At 41.4% G+C, this 23,219-nt stretch overlaps 1 protein-coding gene and 1 long non-coding RNA gene across 6 annotated transcripts in view; one reads left to right on the top strand and one right to left on the bottom strand.

The window, feature by feature from the left end:
- Window positions 1-1,395: 1,395 nt before the first annotated feature.
- On the top strand, window positions 1,396-5,821 carry LOC142790030 (uncharacterized). 2 transcript variants are annotated; one of them, XR_012889361.1, is made up of 3 exons: window positions 1,396-1,461; window positions 3,923-4,063; window positions 4,804-5,821. It is a non-coding gene; the product is annotated as an uncharacterized LOC142790030 (long non-coding RNA). The 2 variants fall into 2 exon arrangements; XR_012889360.1 differs by lacking the exon at window positions 1,396-1,461 and having other exon boundaries at window positions 3,108-4,063.
- Window positions 5,822-17,897: 12,076 nt separating this feature from the next.
- LOC119161370 (uncharacterized) overlaps window positions 17,898-23,219 on the bottom strand; it is a 199,479-nt gene continuing 194,157 nt past the window's right edge. For all 4 annotated transcript variants that reach the window (XR_012889357.1, XM_075885056.1, XM_037413807.2 and 1 more), the window contains one exon: window positions 17,898-18,107. Coding sequence is in view for 1 of the 4 variants with exons in the window: in XM_037413807.2 (XP_037269704.2) it covers window positions 18,082-18,107 (26 nt within the window). In the remaining 3 variants the exon portion in view is untranslated. The remainder of the gene's footprint in view (window positions 18,108-23,219) is intronic.

Genomic DNA, 23,219 nt, shown 5'->3' with positions numbered 1-23,219 from the left:
TGGAAGGCATTGTGCTGATGGCAACGTAAAGTGGTAGAGAAAGTTTTACTGAGGAAAAAGTGGGATGCATTCATCCTATTAACCATAAAGGTTAAGAAATTGATGCTCAGCAGTGGAGCTTCCTCCACAGCAACAAAAAACTTGCATTGAACCACAGTGCATGCACACACCATCTCTCCAGCACTTTGCTCATGCACTCTGTCATGGCAGAATTTGGTACCAATGCAGTGAACAGCTGTAGGCCACTGTTTTCAACATGTGTTGCATATAAGACTCCATCAGCAACAACGGTTGGTGAAAACTATTTCATTGCCTTTTTTGTGTTGCCAATGCGTGATTAGACATTCTGAATTACGAGCTTTCCAGTGACATAAAAGAAATGTACATTAAAAAAATTGATTGGCCGTAGGAAATAATCAGGCCCTAGAAATCCACAGAACCGTTAAGAAAGGGTAAGTATTCATTGGTACAAGCACATTCCTGGAGCTGAGTAGCCAGCTGCGCTACACAGCTTCTCAAGTCTTTTTTCTTTTAATGTGCCAGGGCGGATGCTGTGTATCATACTGTTGCACAAGTTTTCTTTTATTTTGGTGTACTTAACATTTTAAAACATTAGTCAACTTTTAAAACATATACAGTTTTGCAAATCATGACTGTTGAATTGAACACAACAAAATTAAATTTGGAGTGTTAAATCACTTAATATTTCTAGAGATCGAATCCCACTTGTCTAAAACACCCAGCCGACCGCTCCAGTTGCTGTTTTCTGCAGAAATATGTTAATGCCGACGCCGTATGAATATCTAAGATGGCATACGGCGTGCTAGGCCTTTGTGCGATATTTTAAGCGTGAACAGAAGCATGTAGCTAAGGTGACGTAGAAGCCGTCACTAACAAGAGCCATGCGCTCCGCTGCTTTGGACAAGTGTGATTCCACCTGTACAGCTGCAGTGTTGGCATTTTTTTGGTGCACGAAATTCTCCATGTTCAATTTACATCTGGTCTATTATATAAAAACATGGAAATAAAAAGAATAACAAATAAAACCTTCTAGGTCTGAGTGAGAACAGAAGCCAAGTTGCTTGTGTGGCAAGCAGGCATTCTACCACAAAGCCACGTGCCTGCTCAAAAATAATTTTCATGCTTTACAAATACACGCGTCTAGTATACATGCTTCACAATACAATATGTAATATCGCAGTATTTCATGGTACAAATGTACATTGCCACTGGCCATCAGAACATGTGATTATCATAATGACTTCGTTGTTTAAAGCAGCCACAAAAAACAAAAGGCACAAATGCTACTGGAGTATTCTCTTAGGACCACGTACTGGGTGCATATCAAGTTTAAAAACATTTCATGCACATAGCTGCTCGTGGCTTAAAGCATACTACACAGTACCTGTATTGTGTGGTCTATCCTGTGTCCCATCTCTGCGCTCTTCAAAGTAACTATGTGTACGTATCAACAAGCTCGCTTAGCCACCATTTAGAAATCCATTACCCAGACTGCAACTATATGCGAAACCCTTACTAGCACAAGCCACTTTAAACATTGATTACATAGTAATAATCTGCAGTATAAACTTTTCAAGTAATGTTACCCTGCAAAAAGTATGCACTAGGTGGTTGGAGTATGCACTAGGGATAGGATATCACTGTTGTGTTCTACTCAAACCTTGAGGGTCCCCTAATTTTTTCCACCAAACAATTGTAAGATTCATAGATAGTAATGTTCGACAAGCATGGTATTGTAAATAATCACCATTTTGGCCTATACTGGAAGAGTGGAGGGGGTGCTGTTAGGAGTGAATTTACAAGCTGTTAAGAGGGTATGGAAAATTTGACAGATTGTTGTGTAAGTATGCATGCATTAGGGCATGTCAGTTCATATTAAATACCTGAAAAAGATCACAGGCAGGAGTCCTGATAGGACTCTTGAAAGCATTTCATCCTAGGAAAGAAGTGATGTGTCATTGACACATCTGTTGAAACTTGGAAGGTCAGAAAAGTATTTCAAGCGCAGGTATGTGACGTTTCTTGACAATACATGACTGTGACATTGCACACTTCCATACTGCACATGTGTCTGTTTCCTAACATACTTGCCAGCAAAGCGACAACAGGGTGTTTATCAATTTAAATTTTTTCAAATTTAGTGATTTTTCCAGGTTTTTCACATAGATTAAAAGCAAACTCCATGACCATATTGTCTTCTTGGAAAATGTGCGGTGGAAAGAACACTTTAGCAGTAGAAAAATAAAATAAGAGGCACTCATATAAAACAAATGAACACATTTTACACACACACTCATAATGTTGTGAGTGTATGTGGTAAATATGAAAAAATGTGTGTATCTGGTGAAAACAAAACTTGTCACCCAGGCACTGAGAAAGTTGGCTGTTTGGTTTTCGGAACAACCAGAACACAACCACACAAATAAAATCAACTGCAGCTGCAAGTTTGAACGAGCCTGCGATAGTCCAACAGTGCAGCCAATGCTGCTAGGAAACGTAAAGGTGGCGCTATCTCGTGGCATTCGTAAAAAACAAGGATGCAACAGCCCTGCCAGTTGGCTTACTGGAGCACATTCTAGTTCATTATAATGGCTATAGCCTGCAGGCCATTTAGGATTGGATTAGATTACCTTGACCTAGACTGCTGTATTTACTAATGATTTGCATCCCCGTCCCATTTGTACATGTCTAAAATATACTTTTCAGCAAAAAGGAGTACTTACGTATTTAATGCGACCTTGTCTTGACAACAACTAACAACAATGTCGCAACAACGAAACTGTACAGCAAAATTTACTTTATCCTTTCTTTCACTCTCTTTTTTTTTTACACAATGCACACATGCTTGTTGGTGTTTTATTTCTCTGGGTTCTGACACGTGGAGCACAATGAAAGTACTGAGACACCTGCAATAAAAGCTGCGGTAGCGTTTGAAGCACTGATGTTTGAATATGGGGTGGAAAAAAGGAATCTGTCAGACCACAACTGCTTCCCCGATTCCATAGGTAAATAAAAGATGCAGAATCGTGAGTTAGGCAAACTGGTGAGTGTTCACCGTAGAATATTTTACAAACGAATGGGTTAGAAGCAGTCAGAGAGGGTCACAGCGCTGATTTCACAACTGAAATTTATTTGGAAAAGGAAAGCACATATATAGAAAATATTGACTCATCAAAACTATGCACATGTACACATGTGTTACGACACAGAATGATTCATGTCTTCTCTAAGACCTTATGTTTTTCATCTAGACGAGTGTTACATGAAATACTTATGCACTTGTTGTTAGACCTAATGAAAATGCTTCGGCTACTTCACACATGCGCTAATCAACATGTCAATATTTGATATTCTACAAGTGGGGCACACACGGGGCTGGGTAGTATCGCAATAGTATTTAAGAGAGACTTTTGAGTGTCTGTATTGCTGTATCGAGGCACTTTTAAAAAATGTATTTGTATCTTAGTAGTGAAATACATTTACGGTGTATCGCATGTATCGCGATACTATCCAGGACACGAGTATCTTGTTACTTTTTTTTTTCGTAAATGAGCTCAGACGTGTTCACAATGGGGAAAAAAATTTCTGCTGTGACCTTGGCAGTCCACGGCAAGATATGCACCCACCATTTCTACATTTCTGCTGAGGGCGAAACTGACTCCTACCTTCTTGAAAGCGAGCTAGTTGCTTTGCTACCCGCATCCCATGATGTGTTTGAATGATGGCCTGCTTCAGCATGACAACAATGTTATACTGCTATATTGAATTCCAGCACAGATATTTTCATTGTGAGGAGTATTGTATACTGCACAATGGGCGCCATTTTTTAAATGTATTTCCTCATGCCAATTGAGCGAGTAGTGTTTGTTTTTCTCGTTTTTTTTTTACTTTTCTTTTGCAGTGCCCATTTGAAAAACTGGAGCTTATTGCGGAAGCCACAAACCACCCAAAGAGAATTTGGTGCCGTGTGCCATCTACGATACTTCTTTCTGCAGAGCATTTCTGAAAAACGCCAGCATGGCCAAACAGCGATTCGAAAGAGGTCTTTTTGAGTTTCCTTTCGCATTCCTTGTTTTGTCCGTTCTTAATTCTTTCTGCCTTTTCTAAGATGATTCTAGAAAACACTAAACCTTCAACTGGAAGTTCGTTTGTTTATGGTTCCAGCACTTCGTTTGAACTATGCTCCTTCTAGCATAACTAATAGTGTTGCTGTCGAGTTCCGGATTTCAGTGTACAATGCGTGTGACTGATGCTCTCATATGGCATAGTTTTTTATTGCAAGTTATATCTGTAAATATGTGGTTATTAACAATTATGTGCAGTGTAAGCATCCTTTGTAATGCCTTAATGACACACGGAGAATGGTGAAAATATAATAAATGAATTTCATTTGCAAGTTTCAATGTGCTGCACATTTTAAATATTATGCTGCACATAACAAATGTTTGTATGGAGTATAACTATCCCCGGTATAGACAAAAGTATTTTAGTTTATGTATTCTGGAATACTTTTTTGTCTTTTTGCAAACGTATCTCTGAAATATCCTGTCACATGAGTTACAAATTTATATCAGTATCTGTATTTTATGCTTCCAAACCACACATTTCGATATCTGCATTCCAGAATACTTTTTCGGGCATCTCTGCCCAGCCCTGAGCACACATCCACATGGCCTACAACGAGCTGCCAAATTCGACGTGATTTTAGCATCTGATGGCATTAGCCCATGCTCTCTTAAGCACACGTTTATGTAATGCCCCATTTCACCTAAATATTCACAGCTGCAAGACAGTGGAATCCCATAAACCACGCCAGTAGTGCAAGGAGCATATCTGTGGACATGACTGGAGACACATTTGTTCCCTTTCCCTGGCTGCTGACACAATGCTCTATCCACCAAAGTACACACATTATGCACTTTATTACATAATGAGAATGACATGTTCATGCAATAACGAGCACCAACATTTTTCAAACCATGTGCTATCCTGTGTATGTATGGGATAACTGCCTGCCTCTTTTTCTTGCTAATTTCTAGTGCACTAGAATCACAATGATAAAACTTCTCGATCTTTGAAATAAGTTTTTCCGACAAGGAGCAAATCACGTCACTCGGAAAGCCAGAATTTGCAAGGCGAGCAACTTGTGCATCAAATGCATGCGCCATAAGGTGCTCGCGTAACTTCTGAAGAGCGGCACCCAGCAAAGTTGACACAATGGCTTCCTGTATGGTTTTGAGTGGTATGGTATGGTTTTGAGTGGTTTTGAGTGGCCAGAATTGGCTTTATGAATCTAGGTTGGTATTGCTATATATGTGATCTTTTACGAAAGCCTGTCTTAAATCGAGAAACTGTAGCTCATCAATTTTTTGAAACTCCAAAGTGAAACGCTGACATTTCGTTTTCCTTAACATCTTTCTTCATATTAGCAACCAGTAAAGAGCAATTGTTAATGTCCAGTATAAATAAGAAGTCATGGACATATCAAACAGCGTGTGATGATAACAAATTCAAATGCTTTTGCAGCTGCCCGTCTACATACCCAAGAAAAATATAACTAATTACAGGTATATTCATAATTCAATGCAGATACCAGATTTTTGGACAAAATTATTTCCCTTCCAAAACACAACGGCAGAATTTAGGTGGCCAGCATGAGCTCTAAAAACGATGCAATAGAGATGCCACACTGGCACTGAAACAACAACTCATCATTATCTTCTCTCATGCACTGCTTTATACACTTCAAATCTTCACATTGGGGCAAACAATAAAATAAATCTTTTACGTCTATACCGAATGCATTACGGCACAAAGAAGGTTGTTCACTTAGTGATAAGATGATAGAGACTCTGAGTTAGAAATTCTTAGCGGATCACAAGTCTTCAAACGCTCCGAATTTCTTTGAATATACTCTGAAACATTTATTTACCAAGTGTCTTTTTCTGAAACAACAGCTCTTAGTGGCAACATGAATCTTCACTGAAATAAAAACTAATAGTTTTTGCCTTTTTGCTTTTTTCACACTTGCCGCTACATGTTCCTGATTAAGCGTTAGTAACAGGGCATAAACTTATTCGTTCAGTCACCCGCTTTGTGCATCAACACTTTTTTTTATTAATATATACCCTATAGGCTCATTCAGGCATTACGCAGGGGGTTTTAGTTATACAATAAATTTGCAAATCAGAACATTGCCCATTATAAAATTAAAGTGGTAAACAATGTAAAATACGGTTCCATAGACAAAAATGCAAAAGGGAAAAAAAAATTGTGGCAGGAATGAAAACTCAATAAGAGAGACACAGCTATAGTACAAAAAAATATATATACAGAAAATTGCCATGAAAAAAATTGCCCCCTATCTGCATATTTCACCAAAAATGTCGTCTAAAGACTATTGTATTTCGCCTGAAAAGAGTGAATAGACAGAAATATTTATTTGATGTTTTGCACGAGAAAACTGGTGAATGGGATCCTGAAGGTGTTGCGTGAGACATGAATGCCATCTGGCGGTAATTTCAGAAAACGAAAGGATGGCCTTTGTTATAGCGAGCACGCAGCACGCAGCATGCGTGCAATCTTGGAGGCCATACTTTGTAGATTTCAAGACAGGTAGCAGCACAGTATCGTCTTAGAAAAGCATAGGAGACTCGCCTTTCCATGCGAAGCGTCGCATTGTCAGCTGCAGTGCTTAGAATTACTTATTTATACCTTTTCTAGTATAAATAAACACAGTGCACAATATTGACATGTTGATATTGTGCCTCAAATATGCTCAATATTTGCTTTTTATTGACAATCGTACAAGTATGAACGCAGAAACTTGAGCAATACTGGTGGATGCTGTGGATGTGGTCGTACTTGAGCCTTTTTTGCTGACAGACAGACCAAAATTTTTTGCATTGGAGTATCCCAAGCAAGACTATCATCTTTAAGGAGGAAATATATTTACAATGAAAGAAGAGTAAAAATAAGCACAAACATGCACTTACAAACTCACACAGATAGGTAAGTCATATGTCCAAGAAAATATTGAATTGGTTTACAAAGGCGGCATGATCAATGAATCAAGCGATGTCGCCCGGCAGTGTGTTCCAGTGATGTGTGCTTCGAAGTAATGTGAGTGTTGATACATAATTGTGCGTACCAAAAAAGGCTGTATTTTGAATTGGTTGTCAATATGTTTCAAAATATTATGAGGTGTGTTTGTGCAAGCTTTACGAAGGCAGATTTACTACGATGAAATCTATGAAAATGCAACAACAGCAACGACAGTCTGCGTGTTTCAAGAAGGGGTAATGAAAGTGAGTGTGTAATATCTGTAGTGCTGCAGTTGCGAGAATACTACTTGGTGATAAATCCTGCTGCTTCATTTTGTATTGATTCTAGTTAATCGATGAGATATGATTGATGTGGGTTCCAGATGATGGATGCATATTCTATCTTTCAACGGACAAGTGTAGTGTACGCTGGCATTTTAGAGGTATAGTTCACCAAGTAAAGGTTTCTTTTAATAAATCCAAGTGCTTTTGACACCTCACTGGTTATGATATCGATGCGCTTATTCTAAGGCAGGTCAGAAGATAAATGAATTCGAAGATATTTAAATAGGGATACTTTTTAAATGGGGAGAGCTTGAATTTCATATTGACGCAGTTCTGTTTTATGTGCTCTTGTAAACGTCATGGCCTTCGTTTTGGAAGTGTTAATTTGCCATGGTGACACAAAATGCGAGTTTATTAGGGTCCAACAATAATGACTCGTTAGCTTGGGTACTGTCAATTTTTCTATAAATGATGTAGTTGTATGTAAATAATTTGACAGTAGATGACAAACCATGTCCAATGTCGTTGATGTAAATGAGAAACAAAACTGGTCCCATGATTGATCCCTGGGGAACACCAGGCTTTGCCTGTGAAAGTGAAGATGCATGTCCATCCACATAAATTGATTGGCTGCAGTTGCTCAGAAAATGATTTATTCAGCTTTTTTCCAAACCAGTGGCTACCTTATCATTATACATAGAGCCATCTAGAGTTGAAAAGAAGCCTTCTTGTCAGCAACCAAAACATGCAACTTAGCTTCCAGATGCGTCTCAGACAGCATGAACACCGCTGTGAGGAGCGACCAGGCTATGTACAACAAAGGCAAGCTGAAAAAGCCAGTAGGCTTTTTTTGTGAAGCTAAGTTGCGTGTTTTGGTTACCTTCATGCTACCTTCATTTACGTACTCTTCTATGAACATAGTGATAAAAAATACTCATGGATTTAATAACACCATCTCAAGGAAATGAAATGAGAAGAGAGTGTGCTACTCTTGAAATATCTGCAATAAGTGCATAGCGGAGGATGTTTGCAGCTGCATCGCCAATAATAATAATAATAGCAATAATATTATACAAGGCAAAACATAGCCCAGCAAACCTCTTGTGATGGCAGTTCTAACATAAGCACCAAACTAAAAGGCCTTCAAGCCAAGCCGAATTTGTGGCCACGACAAATATGCACAAATTTACCGATGTGAGAAATGCTGTGCTTGGAAAGTCAGATATGATATGTGATATGTAGAAGGAACATACATCAAAATAGTGCATGTACCAACATGGAAGCTAAGGAATGCCTTAGTCAATGGGAAGAATAAGCTGCCGAGCGAACTTTCTGTAGTCTTCTTTACACTGTAGTCTGCCACGAGTGTGACAACATGTCAGTCTATGAGATTTGTGATTTCAATGAAAGAGTTAAACAACACAACAGTTCAAAATGAAGTCACCAAATCATGGGTAGCCTTGGATGCCCTCGCTGAACATGCGGAATATACAGGCTTTCAAATCGACTGGTCAAGCAACCGTGTTTTGGTCGAAGAAAACAAGCTTGCATCATGCCAGCAGCTGGAATCCCTGCACATTCACACAGCTGCACATATACTCAATAAGAATTATGGAACGCTCACCATATACTTTTGGTGCTTACATCACGCACCTAGTCATACTTAAATACGATGTACCTTTCTTATGGCTGTCATTCAGAACATTATCAGGTGCCCAAACATCAGTAAACTTTGTGTTATTTTGGTCGGTGTATCCTTTTGTTTGTACACTAAGAAGAAACAGTTATGCATTGCCTTTTTTTAGGCCTCTTCTAGCTGTTCACTGTAGTTGCAGTCGAAGGAGTGACTTTTTGAGTATTGATCAAGGGTAATGCTTATTTTTGTGATGGTGGCACAGACTGCCGCCAGTTTCCATGAATTAGCCAGGTTTTACCAAAGCTCCTACAGTTTTCCAGCAAGGCCCCAATTCCCCGACTTTCCCAGGTTGGTAGACACCCTGCACAAACAAAGATAGATGGCAGTTAACTCGCGTCCTGTTCCCTGTCTTATGCAAGTGTCATTCTGCACTTTATTACCTTAGAAGTACTTGCTGCTAGGCAGGTTGGTATAACATTATTAGGGAAAATTCTAGACGATGCAAATGTGTGGTGCAGTGTAAATATTTTCTGTAGTTCAGCTGCGACCGATGCTCTTTTTCTGTGCTTTTTCATTTTTCCAGTGGTGCTTAGGCGTCTATAATTTTCCCCCTTAGCTTAATTAGCTCCCTGAAGCTATGCATCATCTTGCCCATTAAAAACCATTGTTAAGCTATTGTATGTGGCATTGTTAATGCAAAATGACCTTAGAGTATATGCTAAAGCTCCTGCAGGATCACCGGCTGAATGTGACAACCAGTTCACCATTTATAGGACCCGAAGTATTGACATTTTCAATATATTTGTTCGCACAGTGCTTCATTGGAGTCATGCAAGCTTAAAATATGGTGCTCCCACAGAGAAATTTTTCTTCCTGTGCTGTGACCAACGGGAAAACTATGTAGACAATAATGAAAAGAGATCACAACTAGGCTTAGCTGTGTGATGTCTGCCTCAATAAAAATGTAATAAATTAATGCAAGTGTGCTTGTATAACCATGGTGTTGCCAGTTTATTACTACATTTGATATGAATCTCTGCTCGCTCCACCATGGTGTTCCTAAGGGCATACACAGTCTTACCTCTGAGACAGCATTGCCAGAACTAATTTCACTGTCACAATCTTGAACAGGTGTGCAACAAGCATGCGCCAATGCAGAGAACACAAGAGAAGTGGTCACTGCTTGCATGTTCAAGGTCGTATACACGCACACCGGACTATGATTTTGCAGTGTCTTACATTTTGAGTGGAGTATACATCCTGATGGCGGGAGCCATCTCTGTGGTCACCAGCTAGACTGTCACAATGTGCATATTGTTGCTTCAGACAACTGTTTAGGACAAAAAAAGGGCACCGTAGAAAAAAAAATATTTTTAGGCTAATGTAAGAGCTTGTGGTGAGGAGACTCTCAAAAGGTATATGGTGTGTCATCTTGCAATAGAGAAGCAACATTTATACCTAGTTTATGTTAGTAGGAGTCTGCTAAACATTGGCCATACAAGCTTGTGGCTAGAGAAGGATGATGTTCAGAAGATGCCCTCCTGAAATGTTAACCTGCACCGTCCTCCCTTGCCCTTCTTGGTGCACTGGAATTTTTGCCCTATAGGTACTAATTCCTTTAGTGGGTACTCTTGAAGGGCTTCTGAATAAGCTCACTCTTACCACCTGCTTTACCCAAGGGCAAATCCTACTGTTGGAACTTGTTTGCTTGGCAGAAATTTTTAACAGGAAAAGAAGCTTCACTCGTTACACAAATAAAGCTACAGCATTGCAAGATTACTATGATGGTATGTACACAGACCTCCCACATACAACTCACTGAAATGTCACCAATTACCTCTATGGTGAGCATGATTATGCCTTAAGACAGCATGTAAGTTTCTTGATCCTATACTTTTTAATCAGTACATGAACCTTGAAAAAACAAGATCGTCACGTGCAGTGCATAAAACCAGTGCTTACGAAGTGCAATGACGCAATCGGAAGCATCAGCAAAAGTAAATTCACCCTGCTGAAAAGCAAATTGTGCGTGAAGCCTGTAAATGTACTGTTAACAAAGTCTTCTCGACAACTTCATTACTTCTACTTCTGCAATTTTCATAATCCTGTCTCTTCATACCTTGCTGTCAACCCAAAAATTATTGACCTATGAGGTGTTACTCATATGACCATGCTCATTTAACATACCTGCAAGCCTCAGAGGTAACATAATAAAATTGAAGACTTTAATAAATTAATGCTCTCTGCTACTCACCCCTTCAAAAAAAATTTTTAGCATCCCCTTCAAACCTGTTTTTTAAACACTGAACAGGCACAGTGACGTGAATCATGAAAGGCATATCCGGAGCTTGTGGTGCAACTAAAATCTTTTTGGAGCAGCATAAAAGCTGCCTGAAGCTTTTAAGCTAGAGCTGTTGCACCACATCTTACAGGGAACTAGTTCATGAACATATGCATGCATGTTCACTTGGACTTCTGCTCAACATTAACGTAGGCTTTTTGCTTTTTTGCAGACATCCCCAATTTATATAAAGCTACATAGCGCTTTCCGGGAATTCACATGGCATTTGTAAATGACTCTGGCTTTCAACGATAGTTTAGCTACAATATTGAATCACGGACTGGTTAGACTATTTATGCATTGTATTTACTTTCCAAAAAAAAAAGAGTCTAATTATATTAATGCTTTTATGAGTACAACCTAATCGTTCAATCTGCAGAGAAGTGGTTGCTGTCATCGTTTATGTACAGAATTGTTAGGTCCCTGATTAAAGAGCACTTCATAAAAAAAGGGTTTTGTAACTGGTTCTTACTGCCAATTATTTATTATGGCTCGACAAAATTTAGAGTTATGGGGGAGTAAGTAGTTACACTTGGCAAACTGTTTGACATGTACAGTCGTCGAGAAGCCCAGCCGAGACATACCGGAATAGTGGAACACCATGCTTTCTAGGAGAAGTAAAAGTGATTGTACAGCATGCGGTATTGCTCATAAAATTTGCCCACTGTATGGACTTAAAACTTAACCACCTTGTATGAAATATTTTGAAAGTAAACTGTAACAAATAGGACCACAAATAAAAAAAAATAAGTGGTCAGTTCTATATGCAGGTACTAAATTACTGTATTTTAATACAGTAAAGCAAGACTGTTGTCCAAGCACAACTAGCTCATTATTACTTTTATCTGACAGTAACTACAACAGTTAGAAACTATTTGGCTGAAGTCACGTGGTAACTTTTGTAGTATAAGCAGGTTCAGATTGTTAAGAAAGTTGGTGCCCAGCAACATTTTCAACTACATTGCACGTTCATGTCCACTGTGATAACATCTTCAAATCGCAGGGGTAACGTATGGATTTCAAGCGTATGCCATATACTTGCTCCCTGAGAGAACACAACAACGAAGAGTGCACGCATGCTTGACACAAATAATGAAATTTATAAAAAAGATGTAGCAGGTTTCGTCTCTTGGTGCAGATCCCTGCAGGCACTTACCTAATTCCCACCCCATTTTGCCAACAAGCAGCCCATGTAAAACGTTTGAACATGCGCTATTATGTCGGGTCATAACCAGTTTCCTCTAACCACCTTGCACTTAGTTCTGGCACGACATACGTTTCAAAGATCTATTTCTGGCAAACTGTGTGAGTAATTGTAGACCATTCTTCAACAGTTATTTTTGTGCTTACTCGATAGGAAAACATGAGCTACAAATTTTCTAAGTTTCTAAAATATGAATGGTAATTGAATTGTGAATGGTAATCTACACCCAGCCTTAGCATATATTTCATTTATAATCATTTTCAATTTGAGGCATGGCACAAATTTTGAAGTACGACTGAAGCCTCTCATATGCATGTTTCGTTTATTTGAAGGTGCCATTTAACAATCTTGAATTAATCCTGCAATGAACTAACATCTGAATGCCTTGCGAATTGCCTGCCACAAAATATATTTTACTAGGTAAATTGTTCTGTGCTTGTTACACAAGCTGAAGATGATGACGATACTGACTGCCGCATCGTCACTGATGAGGAAGAGGATAGCGCGTGTACAATTTAGGTGCACACACGAGGCCCAATGTCGGTGCTACATTTCCAATTTACACACGAGCGCGCGCAATATGTATGCTTTACCGCAATACACAGCGTGCACTTCACCGCAAGACACGACTGCCTTGCGGCACTGTTTAATTTTAAGAAGAGGCTCAAGGTGGCAATTTTGAGCGAATATTTATAGTGCTCCCAGCATATCTTCAACTTTATTTCTTTTTTTTTCTTTGTATACACCCACAAGAAAAGACATAGCTTAGAAAACCGATTATCGTATTCGGCGACAACATATTTAAGCCACTTGGAAAATAACGTCGTGTGAACGCCTGGTAATAGTCCATCGCTTCCAACTTGTGCATTTCGTATCTGTCTCACGCAGTTACGCAAGAAGAAGCTTCAATGAAAGTTTTGGCGCAAGCATACACTTCACCGAAGCGACACATCGATCCTTACGCTACACACGCACTTACCAGACATACACGTACGGCATACATCCACAAATAGCATAACACACGGTGTTCATGATCGGGCAAGTCGTTACCACATTGCTTATAGACAGTATTACAGAACGAGACCACGTATTCATGCGCAGAGGCGGTCCTCGCGAATGCATGAGGCTCCCGGCCAAGCAAAGACCACGGATAAATAACCACCGCACGGTAAAGATCCTCACAAGCTAGTGAGGAACCTTAGACCTTTCGTTCCCACCACCTAAACGTCCCCCAAAAAATGTCCAACACGGCAAATTTGTCGCCGTCTATTCATACGTTTTCAGCCAAGTCAAGCCGGTTTTAAGCGGCTATTGGGTGAACCGAACCGTTTTGCCTCAAAAAGGTTCGTGCCACCCGGTGGCAGCAAACGCGGCCCGATGCGTGGCATGGGGTATACGTCCTTGCGTGTGATGTTGTTAAGTGCCCGGTAATCAACGCAAAAGCGCACGGAGCCATCTTTTTTCCGTACCAAAACAACAGGGGATGACCAAGGGCTAGTTGATGGACGAATTATTTCTCGTTGGAGCATGTCAGCGACGTTTTCCTCGATGATTTTTCGTTCAGCGAGAGACACGCGGTACGGGCGGCGATGTACAATAGATGTTCCCTCCGTCTGAATGCGATGCGCTGCAGTGGTAGTTCGGCCCAACGTTGAAGAGCAGGTGTCGAAAGAATCGGCGTGTTTTGTTAATAACGCAAGCAACTGCTGCGCCTGCATAGCTGTTAAGTCATCACTGATAAGAGCTGTGAAGGGAGAGGATGAGGCAGGCTTACTCATAGAACGGTCGTTGGTAGAGGCAGGGTTAAGTGGCGTGACGCTGACAGGCTCAGCATCCACAACGCAGGCTACTGCAGTGCCCTCTGGCAGGAGAACTTTTTCTGGCGTTTCATTCGTAGCAATGACGAGCGCGGAGCCATGGTGAAAGCGTACGACACCTGATGCAAGTGCTATGCCTTTTGCGACGCAAGTCGACGAAGGGGACACCAAGACGTCACCGTGGTCGATGTCCTTAGAGATCAGGGTCACAATTCGCTCTTGGTGTGGCGGTAGTTCGAGATCTTCGCGAGCGAACAGGCGTAGAGGCTTGTAGACGCCTTCGTCGAACATGGAGTCCGTATTAGTTAGGTGCAGAATCCGTTCACCACAACATATAGCGGCTGAAGAAGAAGATAGGAAGTCCCACCCTAGAATTAGCTGGTGAGAGCACCGGGTAAGCACAGTGAACTCGATGTAATGCAAAATGTCATCAATAAACACACGAGCAGTACAAAGAGCAAAAGGGCGGATAGCGTTCCCCTGGGCTTCGACTAGATTGGGTCCATTATAAGGTGTCATTACTTTCTTCAGGCGTTTGCACAAATCATACCTAATCACAGAAACTGTAGCACCGGTGTCCACCAAAGCGTCCACGAGAACTCCTTCCACCGTAACAGAAACCATGTTGAACGGGCGTGCTGGAGGAATATGAGCCCTACTGTTACATGCATTTTCTCCTCCGAAAACTGCATCATTTAGTTTTCCGACCGGTTATCAGTAGTAAACGAGGCTGGCCGAAGAGGAGAGGAGGAGCGACGGAAGGGCGAAGGTGATCGGCGTCGGCTTGAACGGTAAGTGTTCCGCGTCTCAGTCGACGCGGGCGGAGATGAAGACCGCTGCTGTCCAGATGAATAACGCCGAGCATAAGAATCCCCTCTGGAAAAGTCCCGTTCGCGCATGTCGTACCCGCGACGCTCGTCCTGCTGGCGCTTGCGGCAGAAGCGCGATATATGACCACGATATCCACAGTAAAAGCATGTTGGGCGAGACGGGCACCAAGGCGGGTAGTAGAGGTCGTTCGGCACACCGGGAGATAGCGCACTCAAGTGGACTGACGGAGGGTCGGGTGGGATTGGCCGGAAGTGGACCGGTGGTGCAGCAGCAACCGGCGTGAATGATGGCAGCGGTGAAGTAGAGTTTACGTTGCGAGGAGGCGCGGCCGCAACTTGCGCGTACGTTGGAGGGCTAGACGGAGGTGGTTGGACGTAGGCTGGACCAGTGAATGATGTTAGTTCCTCCCTTACGATGTCACGGAGGGCCATGCTTGAAGGCTGTGTGACAGATGGAGAAGGTTGTGAGATGCCCATTGATTGAAGTTCTTCTCGTATGATCTCCCGTATCATGTCACGCAGGTCCCGGTCTGCGGTACGGTGTTCACTATTGCCCGACTGAAGGCGAACAGAATCAAGTTCGTCGAGACGCTGACACGTAGAGACGACGTCCGTGATAGTAGAAGGATTCTGGGCAACAAGGGCATTGTAGGCAATGCTTCCGATGCCCTTCAGGATGTGGCGCAGTTTGTCCGACTCGGACATCGAAGAATTGACGCGCCGGCAAAGCGCAAGGACATCCTCGATATAAGATGTGTATGACTCGCCGGGATGTTGTTGGCGAGTATCTAGGGCCCTCCTCGCTAGAGCGGATCGAACGGCTGGCGTGCCGAATACTTGGCGAAGCTGCTGCTTGAAGGCAGGCCAGTCGGTGAGGTCGATCTCATGGTTCAGGAACCATGTCTTGGCAACGCCCGTGAGATAAATCGATACTCGGCGGAGCTTGTTAGAGTCGTCCCAGTGATTAGCAGCGCTTACCCGCTCGTAGTTATCGAGCCAGTCCTCCACATCTTCGCCGCGGAGACCAGCGAAGATCGGAGGGTCACGCTGGTGGTTTACGATGTAAAGAGGAGGGGCTTGCGGCGCAGTGACGGCTTGCGGCGCAGAGACGGGAGCCGAAAGGGCATCCACCCACTCACTCTGAGACATGTTGGCGGACTGAGGGTCCAAGCGGCGGCCTGAACGGAGCTCCAGCGAGTAGGCGTTGTAAGTAGAGGTACTGGGAACGTCAATCCACCTCCACCACGTATGACGACTCGGTTGTAGCGAGGTTTATTGGCCGTGAACTCGGGAACGAACAAGCGCAACGGACCCGACAAAGAAGCGCTCGTGCCAAGCAGATGATGATTGTCAGCCAGAACATATGATGATGATTGACTGCTGTTCAGATGAGGATGAAGCGCATAATAGATGCCTACAATATATATATGAATTCCGGCTGACGAGTAGGGTAGGTTTGGCCCCCTACACGCGAAATAGTTGGTAATCCACTGGGCACTACACTCCTCAAGTACATTCCTGCCTTTCTCCAGCAGCAGTGGCTTTGGGTTAGGAGGATGACTGGCACCTTGCTCACCAGATTTTGTGCTACTGCGAAACAACATCGTAGTGAACGGCCCTGTTCTCCATGAAATTGTGCAATCAAACAGTGAAACCTAGACATCCTTGTTGCATCAAATGTAAGCCTTGAAGCACTTATGAAATGAATATCAGAGCTCCGTAATTTTACAACCGAGTACTGACCAGTGCACTTGACTATCTTTCATCTCTAAAAAAACTGCAATATTAGTAAGACTGTCCCAAAATATTTGAAGTGGAAGAAAAAAATTGTACATGTAACTTAAATGGCACCAGATGAAGACAAGTTAATAAAAAAAATCTTGTAGTTGTTACTATTCACAGAACTTAACAATGCCCCATTTATTAGTTTACATGTTTATTAGAAAACAAGTACAAGAGTCTGAACTTTTTTTTCTGCTGTTTGATCTGAGATAGAATGATCGTGGAGCATGAGAGTATACCTTTAAAAAAGAGAGAGAACAAGAAAGAAGAAGAAAAAGAAGGTGAGGAAGCTAATAAACAGAGGAAAAATTCCACTCTGATGGAAATGAAATTTTCGTTGGACTCAAGCAGCTAGTTTCTTGCACTCATGTTTAAAGACTGAAGATTATATTTTAAGATTATTCTTTTTTTGGTCTAACATTATGAACATGTGTAGTTTCATGTGATAAAGAGAATGAAAAATGAAAGGAATTCTTCCAAACAAATGCCCTGGTGACCTAAACATTTGCATAAAAATCAAGAAAAATAAAATTGCTACCACTCTAACATAGGCTAAATTGGTGCACAGCTTAACTCTCGCATAAATATAGTGCACAGATTGACATAAATTACCCTTGCCATTAATATAAAGTTGTTGCGCATGAACTGTCCTGCCAGTGCTAGACTTTAAAATTGGGAGACAAACATAACCCATGCAATGCAATCAACACAGGTACTGGGTTATTGAACTCTACAGACAAAGCCATGAAAATTAAAATCCAATAGTGGTGTTTTTACTTAAGCAACATGGGCATTATGCTAATACATGGCTTGACAATTCACTTACAGTCTTTTTTGCAGCAGTTGATGAACCACTAAATTGAGCAGTGCTAAGTAATATAGCACTGAAGATAGCAAATGTGAAAAAAAGGCACGACCTAGTTCCAACACTAGCTTGATAATGTGGGGAAAATTGTTGATGCCATGTTTTATTGAAACAAAGCCACGGATTCATAGCATCGGTCCTCATACACAGTCAATGCAGGCACTGGAGCGCACCAGGTAATTTCACAAGGAACAAATAAAAAAATAATGCAGGCTCTTGGGATGCCCAGGTCATTTCCTGTTAGCGGGATTAAAAATTCATCTTCTTTGGCCCTGATGAAGTCCTGAAAGTTGGAGGAAACAAACAGTCAATGTTAAGGCATCGCAGCCACTTTAAGAAAGCAGGTAGCAATGCATGTTGTACGATGAAATGAAGCCAATCAAAACATTGTCATTCCATTTTTTAGCTTGATACAAAACATGCATTGTTTAAACAAAACCAAATGTGCACCCATATTTAGTAAAATGAAGGGCAACTCTGAAAATGCTGATCAACTGAACAAGAAAGATTCGCCAATAGCTGGCTCAAATATGTAGTTTGAAAATGTAGAAAAAAAAGCAACAGCCCATAGGCTTACTGAACGCGGAAAGCCATTTGTTTCAGCAAGGATCAGAATAATCTTGTGTTTAAAAACATTGTGTACTTGCAGAGCTTAGAAACTACCTATATTCAGTGCTGTTCCCAAAGGCATTGCAAGCTTTCAAAATCTTAAAATGGCATTTATCTACTATTTTTCTGCTATGCAGCTATGTTTACCACAACACAGAGTAAACAGAACCTGATACTTTTCAATCACAGTGAAATCTTTGTAACTGTAAGCAGCTTGTTAAACAGAAGGTACACTCAGACAGACTGCTTCCAATTTGGCTGGCTTTGTAGTTTGATGCTGTACTCCTACAGTACTTCTCTGCAAACAAAATTCTTGTTAAATGGAACACATCTCCCAAGCACCTTGAGGCCCTGTTTGAAAAGATTCGACTGTTTGTTACCACAAAGTCTCATTTCATTGTTGAACTCTACATAGCAGCATTAGCCATCACCAGCTGATTGCAATTATTTGAGTACAAGTTAATATACCTTTACTGTCATAGTGTACATCTGGATGGTATTCATAAGGCGTTAAAGGCAATGCAATATAATTCATACATGCATTGAAATGCCCACACCCATGCAATATCTTTGCAGTGATAACTAACTCTAAAAGCAGTAGTTTATAACATTGCATAGAAATGCAGCAAGAAAATTTTCTACTCAGTGACCAATGTTCATAGCTTCAGTTGGCAACTAGTGCAATATACTTTTTTAAAGTACACAAGTGCCACCAATGATGCGCAAGCAATCATGCGAAAAGTGTGTACACCGCAGCAGCTACCCTGATGGGTATATGGGCCTTGCACTTTAGCTTGCCACTCGTGCAAAGCCAAAACTTTTTAGACAGTGAATTTGAAAATGTGCAACTTAGTACTGTGTCATTCAACCGCAAGCTTCAGTGTTTAGCTGAGACAACCTCTGAACAATTTTCATCAGTCCTACTGTCGAATCAGATGAGCAGCTCAGAGGAGACTTTTTTTCTGGTGCCAGTGCTTTACAGCATAAAAGAAAAGAGAAAAATATATCTACCATTCATGGATGCATTTGGAATCGACTTCCATCGACACTCTCAATGAGCACAATGTGAAGTGCATATTGAAAGAAAACACTAGAAAGTATAGCCTGAAATTAGAAAATTAAGATACATCCACTAATCGGCATGTGCATTGCTTGCACCATATGTGTGACGAACGATAAATGCCTATTAACCTACGTTAGCACCACTATAGGTTGAAATAATACTCAGAGTGAAAAAAGATAAAGTAGGACAAACAACTGAATACACACACCATGGCTGTCACTACACTGAAGGTTTATTGCATGCACAAAAAAAAAGGGGGGGGGGGGTTGCAGCGCATGCGTCAAAGAGGCACAAAAATTTAAGCAGCCAAGGCGCACGTTTCAAGTTGATTATCATTGAGTTTCATGTCTTGTAACGACCGAGAAGGTAGACCTATACAAAGTGACATAAAGTGGCGTTATTTGTGACATGATATATTGCTAGAGACTGGAACGTAGGCAAATGCCTATATTGTTTCTTGCATTTCTATTGTGCCACTTTGATATATGAGCATGATTTAGAGGTTAAGAAGGCCTTTCTTAACGTTTTTACAGTGCCTATAAATGCCTATTTTTGAGTTTTGTGCTTAAATTCCTATAAGTGCTTATAAATGCCCAATTTTCCAATTCGGTGCCTAAATGAGCAATATTTCATTTAGAATTTTGTTTTCGAGTACAGGGAGACCAGTATTCATGTTATCAGGCAAAATAGGGCTTTCAGAACTTTATGGGGTGCAACCTATACTCCATCTCGAAGCTCCTGTCAGCACTGTCAATGCTAGAAGGCCCCTTAGCCAACAGGAAGGCCAATTAACCTCTACACATGTATTAGTCTGTGTCGCGTCACCTGATCAGCACTTCTCTAGCCTCTGCTCTCATGTGTAAGAAACAGCTCACATGAGAAATTTTAGTAAGACACTGTAAGTTGTTGCATGCCCAAAGAAAAACTTTGTGCTACAAGAATTCTTTAACTGGTTCATTACGAACCGTGAAAGCAGGATGCGAGGAGGTGAGCTTGAAAACTACCACTCGATGCGGGTACGCTTCGCAAGCCAAATACCTTTCCTGCCGACTTGGGTATCGGAGCAACGCGGAGCCGGAAGATAACATGACACAGACGCATCAACACATCATGCGCATGTAAGGTTACGTTCGCAAAGCGTGCCAAAACCAGGTCGTGCACGCAAGCAGTGTCGTTTCAGTGTTGTCTGTATTGTACTGCCTGTTTATGTGGAATTAATCCCTCTATGCGTACATGTTTGGAGAGGCTGGAATAGACCATGTACCCTTACCACGACACACAGCGTCGCACCGCTAGAACTGCTCTAAGAGACGATGCACTAGAAACATGCCAAGAATTGTCAGAGCAGGCACTAGCATGATGCGAGAACGACGAGAACACCAATGCAAATGAAAAGGAGACAGCTTAGTCTAACATCTCGCTCAATACAGAGTTAAAAAATAATTACGTGCACACATTTCGTTTGTATGTTTTAATAGTTATATCAACCTTGATACTTCTATTCTAGCAACAGATTCCACAAATTACACACGTAGCATCGAATATTTCTGGCAGTGTCACATACTACTTTGATGTACGGAGAACCATTGCTTGCCGAGTCTGCCACTTTACCTCTTGGCAGATGACTCCATGAGCACCCAGTGCATGCATTTCTCTTGCCTGCTCGTAATGCTCAAACCTAGTGAGGGGCCTTTTATTGTGTTCACAGACAGACGGGAAATTGATCGTGTGCAATCATACCTGAATACGGTGCTACAAGACCCTTCTGGCCCATTAGCGGTCTGGCTATTTGCTCCTACTGCCCTTCTCAGCCATGTCGAAAATAAATACACCCAGGAAGCGTGTTTAATCGACGATTGACACTGAACTAACCATGCTGGACAATAAAAGGAGAGATCGTGTTCTGCAAACACCGCGGGAAAAAAAGTATAGCTTTGCTAAACTGCACCTTTGCACCATAATAAAGTAAAGCGTTGTTGCTTTCCTGTTGTAGACATATAGGTCCCGTGCGTATTTCTTCGAAAATGGGAATTATTGCAAAAAGTTATTGTGGCTATGTTTATATATTGGGGGCCGAAAATTAGGTTTTGTCTGCCTGTTTTTGGTGCCTAAAAACCCAATTTTGCAATGCCTATAAATCCGACCACTGAAATTTCTCTCAGATTAGGTTGATAGTGCAAATTTATTGTGCTCTATGTCGGCTCCATGCAATTAATACATCAAACAGACTGGCCAATGCACATGCGGACGAAAGAGAAATTGGCTTTTAACTCCAACAAAATAACTGGTAAAACAATAGACCATGTTCAAGCACATGAGCGCCACCAACGGGCATGTAAGCATTCATGAGAACCGTGGGTATGCCACAGAAATTGTCGCAATGAGCACGTGGGCCCGACGCTTTAGCCTTCCATTTGCGCCATGGCAGAACTTTTTAGATACAGTTTATTTGACAAACAACTCATTACTGCGCGATTCAGTCACCAACTTCAGTGTTTAGCCGTGATGCCCTATCACCAATTTTCATCAGTCTCACAGTTGAACCAGCTGAGTGGCTCAAAAATGTCAGCCCGCTTTTTTTTTTTTGGGGGGGGGGGGGGGGGGTGTCTTGTAACACACATACACAACACATTTGCCTGTGAACTGCAGGAGTGGTCTACGATTCGTACATTAATTTAGAATCAACGTCTTACAACACTGTTGATGAGTACAAAGTGAGGTTAACTCAATTAACTCGACTCACGGTCACAGTAACTTCGAATTAACGAAGGTTTACTGCATGTATGAAATGAACAATAAGCCTTTACTAACCTTTGTTTGTACTACACAGGGCTGGGCAAAGATACTTTGAAAATGTATCACGCTACAAGATACTCGGACAAAAAGTATTGGAGACACAGATACGGGATACTTCCGCGAAAATTGTATTCGGTATGATACTTGCGAACAGTATCTTAATATAGTTCGAAACATTCGCAAATTTGTTGTTATAGACACCCAGAATCTAGGAGCGAATGCACGTGTAAAAAAACGATGGCTTTAAGACTTCTCAAATGTGCCCAATTTCTTTTTATTGATATTCTTATTGGTATATGAAAACTTTTCTCTCATAGTTAAACATTTTTCTTCTGAGGAATTTATTGTTTTCTTTCTTTTTGTTTGCTCCCACACTATTATGTTACCGAATATGGAGTACCAACTAGCCCGGTCTGCCACCCTTCTTTGTAGACATTTTGCTCACAGTGCTTCTTGCTTGTCAGTTCTGGAATTTCTGGGAGCCGCTGCTGAGCTTGCCGACCAGCTTTTGGATTGCCACACGAGCTTCAATTAGAAGCCTTCGCACAATGGTGCCAATACCAGTGTGCAGTTTCAGCTTGTTCATAAATGACCGTCTTGCAATGCCGAATCACTGGTGCACTGCAGCAAAAGCGCTGGCAGCGATATTCTTTATGGAACATTGCGTATATAGGGAAGCCTGCATAGAGCGCATAGGGCTGCTATTTCTTTTCTTATTCTGAATATCTGCTGGCATAAATCGTTCATTATCCATATAATCACTAAGCTGCAATCAATTTTCTTGAGTGAGAGGACGTGTGTACCTCAGAAACGCCTCAGACCTACTGTGTTGTCACGTGATGGTGATCCTGAATGAAGTGCCAGTCACTCTGGCAAAAATGAAATTCCCCATAAACTAACTTGTTCCCAGAAAACTATGCAATTCAA

The sequence above is a fragment of the Rhipicephalus microplus genome, unplaced genomic scaffold, assembly GCF_043290135.1.
Source record: "Rhipicephalus microplus isolate Deutch F79 unplaced genomic scaffold, USDA_Rmic scaffold_65, whole genome shotgun sequence".
NCBI lineage: Eukaryota > Metazoa > Arthropoda > Arachnida > Ixodida > Ixodidae > Rhipicephalus > Rhipicephalus microplus.
This window is presented reverse-complemented; position numbering and strand designations above follow the sequence as displayed.